This window comes from Salvelinus alpinus, chromosome 1 (genome assembly GCF_045679555.1).
Source record: "Salvelinus alpinus chromosome 1, SLU_Salpinus.1, whole genome shotgun sequence".
In the NCBI taxonomy this organism is placed as follows: Eukaryota; Metazoa; Chordata; class Actinopteri; order Salmoniformes; family Salmonidae; genus Salvelinus; species Salvelinus alpinus.
In genome coordinates this window covers 81,722,768-81,728,564 of record NC_092086.1, presented here as the reverse complement: position 1 = coordinate 81,728,564, position 5,797 = coordinate 81,722,768, and the positions used below count along the sequence as shown (strand labels likewise).

General features: G+C 41.5%; 1 protein-coding gene across 1 annotated transcript; it reads right to left on the bottom strand.

Moving 5' to 3' along the window:
• Positions 1 to 2,804: 2,804 nt before the first annotated feature.
• Positions 2,805 to 5,121, bottom strand: polr2j (RNA polymerase II subunit J). The gene is made up of 4 exons (XM_071328192.1): positions 4,896 to 5,121; positions 4,272 to 4,361; positions 4,022 to 4,196; positions 2,805 to 3,381 (listed from the first exon to the last, which is right to left on the bottom strand). Exons 1-4 carry the CDS (start codon positions 4,946 to 4,948, stop codon positions 3,346 to 3,348), a joined length of 354 nt encoding a protein of 117 aa, XP_071184293.1. The 5' UTR covers positions 4,949 to 5,121; the 3' UTR covers positions 2,805 to 3,345.
• Between the last annotated feature and the right edge of the window lie 676 nt (positions 5,122 to 5,797).

Sequence of the window (5,797 nt, the reverse complement as noted above, 5' to 3'; positions counted from 1 at the left end):
GCAATGGCACGTTGTGTTAGCTAATCCAAGTTTATAATTTTAAAGGCTAATTGATCATTAGAAAACCCTTTTGCAATTATGTTAGCGCAGATGAAAACTGTTGTGCTAATTAAAGAAGCTAGTTGAGTATCTGGAGCATCAGCATTTGTGGATTCGATTACAGGCTCAAAATGGCCAGAAACAAAGACCTTTCTTCTGAAACTCTTCAGTCTATTCTTGTTCTGAGAAATGAAGGCTATTCTATGCGAGAATTTGCCAAGTAACGTAAGATTACGTACCACGCTGTGTACTTCTCCCTTCACAGAACAGCGCAAACTGGCTCTAACCAGAATAGAAAGAGGTGTGGGAAGCCCCGGTGCACAACTGAGCAAGAGGACAAGTACATTAGTGTCTAGTTTGAGAAACAGACGCCTCAGCAAGTTCTCAACTGGCAGCTTCATTAAATAGTACCCGCAAAACACCAGTCTCGACGTCAACAGTAGAGGCGACTCCGGGATGCTGGACTTCTAGGCAGAGTTCCTCTGTCCAGTGTCTGTGTTCTTTTGCCCATCTTAATCTTTTCTTTTTATTGGCCAGTCTGAGATATTGCTTTTTCTTTGCAACTCTGCTTAGAAGGCCATCATCCCGGAGTCGCCTCTTCACTGTTGACGTTGAGACTGGTGTTTTGCGGGTACTATATAATGAAGCTGCCAGTTGAAAACAGGTTTTTAAAAATGTTTGCTAATTTATATAAATAAATAAAAACATACCTTATTTACATAAGTATTCAGACCCTTTGTTATTTGACTCAAAATTGAGCTCAGGTGCATCCTGTTTCCATTGATCATCCTTAAGATGTTTCTACAACTTAATTGGAGTCCTCCTGTGGTAAATTCAATTGATTGGACATGATTTGGAAAGGCACAACAGTCAAAGGTCCCACAGTTAACAGTGCATGTCAGAGCAAAAAACAAGCTATGAGGTTGAAGGAATTTGCCATAGAACTCAGAGACAGGATTGTGTTGAGGCACAGATCTGGGGAAGGGTACCAAAATAAATTCTGCAGCTTTGAAGGTCCCCAAGAACACAGTGGCCTCCATCATTCTTAAAATGGAAGAAGTTTGGAACCACCAAGACTCTTCCTAGAGCTGGCCGCTCAGCCAAACTGAGCAATCGGGGGAGAAGGGCCTTGGTCAGGGAGGTGACCAAGAACCCAATGGTCACTCTGACAGAGCTCTGGAGTTCCTCTGTGGAGATGGTAGAAACTTCCAGAAGGACAACCATCTCTGCAGCACTCCACCAATTAGGCCTTTATGGTAGTGTCTAGACGGAAGCCACTCCTCAGTAAAAGGCACATGACAGCCTGCTTGGAGTTTGCGAAAAGGCACCTGAAGGACTCTCAGACCATGAGAAAAAGGATTCTCTGGTCAGATGAAACCAAGATTGAACTTTTTGGCCTTAATGCCAAGCGTCATATCTGGAGGAAACCTGGCACCATCCCTACGGTAAAGGATAGTGGTGGCAGCATCATGCTGTGGGGGTGTTTTTTAGCGGCAGGGACTGGAAGACTAGTCAGGATCGAGGGAAAGATGAACGGAGCAAAGTAGAGAGATCCTTGATGAAAACCTGCTCCAGAGCGCTCAGGACCTCAGACTGGGGCGAAGGTTCACCTTCCAACAGGACAACGACCCTAAGCACACAGCCAAGACAACACCAGAGTGGTTTGGGACAAGTCTCTGAATGTCCTTGAGTGGCCCAGGCAAAGCCCGGACTTGAACCTGATCAAACATCTCTGGAGACCTGAAAATAGCTGTGCAGCAACGCTCCCCATCCAGCCTGACAGCTTGAGAGCATCTGCAGAGAATGGGAGAAACTCCCCAAATACAGGTTTGTCAAGCTTGTAGCGTCATACTCAAGAAGACCTGAGGCTGTAATCGCTGCAAAAGGTGCTTCAACAAAGTACTGAGTAAAGGGTCTGAATACTTATGTAAATGTAAGTTTTTTTCAAACTTTGAATACATTTGCAAAAATGTCTAAACCTGTTTTTGCTTTGTCATTATAGGGTATTGTGTGTAGATTGAGGGAAAATAACAATTCCATCGTTCTAAATAAGGCTGGCTGTAAGGTAACTTTGTGGAAAAGTCAAGGGGTCTGAATACTTTCCGAATGCGCTGTATATGTACAAATTACCTCGACTAACCTGTACCCTTGCACATTGACTCGGTACCGGTACCCCCTGTATATAGCCTCAATGTTTTGTGTAACTTTAAAAAATATTTTTTACTTTAGTTTTTTAGTAAATATTTTCTTAACTGCATTGTTGGTTAAGGGCTTGTAAGCATTTCACGGTAAGGTCTACTACACCTGTTGTATTTGGCGCATGTGACAAATTAAATAAAATTTGTAAACTGACTGATATCTCATGGAACAAAACGTATAAGACCTAAGCCTGTGTTGCCCTCAGACCTTATTTTTGGCATTCATCCCAAAACCCCATTATTTTCCCCCATAGGAATGGATGAAAAAAACAGAGGTAACTCATTTCCGTTTTTTAGGACAAGCTGGAGAGCTCTATAGGGCGGGTCATCACTAGTTAACACAGCCACGGTCATAAACCCTGCCTATTTCTAAAATGTTTCTTCTTAAAATTCTATGTTTAACCCAAACTTAACCACACTGCTAACCTTCTGCCTAACCTGAAACTTAAATGAAGACCAAAAAGCTCATTTTTGTTTTCATTAAGTTAGGACAGACTATTTTGACTTTGTGGCAGTGCTAACTAGTGACAAATTGGGGGGCTGGCTATAACGTTACATGAAAATAAATATTACAAGAATGATTTATTGAAAAACAAACCTTAAATGTTCATGACACACTATTATTCTCAGAAAATGTAGGGCCAAATAAGGAGCATGTCCGGCATTGTAAAATTAAAGCATTTAACAGGAATGGATATCATGGAAAATATTCCCATGAAATAAACTTTTAAACCATGCTTGTCATCTTTCAGCACATACCTAACAAACTACAGTATTGAATTCAAATGAGTAAAACAACGTGATTCTGTTTTGAATTAACCAATCCACTATATGATCTCAGAATGTGTTTCAAATCACCAAATTCCTTATGTTTCAGTGTGTGAAAAAAGTATTATTTAACAGACACAATTACATCCATTCTTGCAAATATGTTACCGTATTCTCGAATGAAAACTCACTCAAAACGCCATTCAGTACTTTGTATACAGAGGCCATGCTGTGCCTAGCATGGCAGTAAGTCCAAAACAGAGTCATTTTATAGAATCCTGGTCAAATAAAATGTGATCTTCAAAGTGAAATCTTCTTTCCCAACATTATGCACCAATCCTCATTCAATTCCTTCTTGCTTGTCTTTAATTGCAACCTGAAACAAAGTTGAGAGATATGAATTTAGTAGTTACACATTCTGCTGATCAAGTAGGTCTATACTCACCAATTTGTATTATTATTATTTTTCAAAAATAAATTTCCATTTGAGTCATTTAGCAGATGCTCTTATCGAGAACAACTTAAAGTAGTGAGTGCATACATTTTCATACTGGTCCCCCATGGGAAACCAACTCACAACCCTGGCATTGCAAGTGCCATCCTCTACCAAGTGAGTCACACACAACGTTTTAATCCAAATAGTATTGCAGATGAGTGTTTCAGGTAAATTACTAAGCAAAGGTTGTTGGAAATGTAGTTAGCGCGTACATCACAGGACAGGCTCGAGGTAATGGCTGGAGCGGAATAGGTGGAATGGTATCAAATAATCAAAACACATGGTTTCTATGCGTTTGATGCCATTCGCACCGTTCCAGCCATTATAATGAGCAGTCCTCCCCTCTGCAACTTCCCCCGGCGTACATACATTTTTGTCAAAGAATAATATTTTCCACAACCAGTTCTAGTATAGAGGACAAACCATATAATATTATATATTGACAGTTCGCTACAGTAGAACTGTTCCACGAAATGTACCGATTAAGAGATGTGATGATGACGGTATCTCATGTACTCACCCTGAATCTCTCCTCCAACAAGGACAGCTCACTGATGAGGTCAGTGATGGCATTGGTGAAAGCCTCCTGAGGACTGTAGTCTGGTGTGGTCTGAACACGGATCACAATCTTGTGCTCCAGAGGATGAGGGACCTTGTAGCCAGCAAATAGCACTTGGGGGTCTTTCAGAAGTTGTCTGCAAATACAATACACTTTAGTTATGATTGAGGAGCTTTGCAATTATCATTGATTAGACAAGAATTGCACTCACTGTCTGATGATGTTACCAAGCGTGTGATCCTCTTTGTTCAACGTGAAGAGGCAGGCGTTAGGGACTTTTGTGTCCTTGATGATTGTGATTCTAAAAACATTTTTTTGTAAGAGTATTTCACTTTCAGATTCATATTCAGTGGTAATGGCAGACCAATCATTGTGGCGTGTAAGTTAGCTAGCTAGTTTATGCTGAATTGAGCTAAAATATAGTAGGCAACAAAGCCATAACTATATAACTCTGGTAGCCAGTAGACGCGAATTTGCTAGCTGATAATGCCTGACAGACTTCCCTAGCTACTACCCTTTAGCCACTGGCAACGCACAAACATAGCATACTAGCTAACTGTCAGGCTATCAAATATGATATGTTGTAGCATGCTACCTATCTAGCTACTTCCTGAACCAGAATCTGGGATTCTCTTCTGAGAATCGCCATATTCAACGTCTCCTGTAAACCCAGATTATGGTTCAGATACCTCCTTACCTGGCAGTTAACTATGATCGCTAGCTAACCTAAACCAGAAAAACAATAGCTAAATTAGCTAATCCTAGCTATCTGAACGTCAGCAAGGGATCAGGTAATATGTTACAGTAGCTATCTAGCTATATGTATAAAACGTACTTCTTTTCCCCTTCAAACAACAGAAATGACTCGAATGCCGGTGGCGCGTTCATATTTGAACAGTTAGTTAACGTTAGTTATCTACGTAGTTGCATATAAGAATGCAGAAACAGCGAACACACACAACACAATTATTGAATGAGGGACTCAATAGCTGGTGGGACTAACTTCCGGTAGCGTTTCTTATCAAGGGATTTCAAAATAAAGGTCTTCATACAAGATCTGTGCGTCTTGATGAGTGAAATCATAGAAATTATAGCGCCCTTATCAATGACGGTCTGGACACCAACCTGTACCTCAAAAAGAGAATCAGAAGAAGACTAAGTGATGCTTCAGATTCTGGATTGAGAAGTGCATGGGACGATGAAGGAGGAGAACCTGAAAGAGATGAATAGGGAATACAAAGGGAGGATAGGCATGGAGGTAAGGGCACTGATCCAAGTGATGAAGAGAAACTGCAGAGAAGGGGATCTTGAGGCAGTAGGCCTGGACAGCTGGCCGAATGACCTCAAAAAGTTGAAAGTGGCCTTCAAGAAATGCACTGGAGAGATGGTCGAAATGATAGAGAGCAAGGCAGAAATGCAGGCCACCATAGGTGAGAGCAGAGTCCTCAAGCCTGAGAAAAAGAACTCCGTCCAGAGCTTTGTAAGTTACTCCTACTTATTGAGTGTAGTCACATCTGCAATGTGTTATGAAGTAGTTATACAGTATATCTAGAGATTGTCTATAACATAGCACTGTCCTGATAGTTTGTTTGTTGTTTCTGGTCCTACAGAGCCCAGGGAAGGTCTCTGGTCCTGTGTCTGGCATGACTGGTCTCTCACCTCTTGTGACTTCAGCACCGCAGACCCTGGATGAAGCCCTATGGCCCTGCCCTCTGCTGTGGCCCCTCCCTCCCTCCC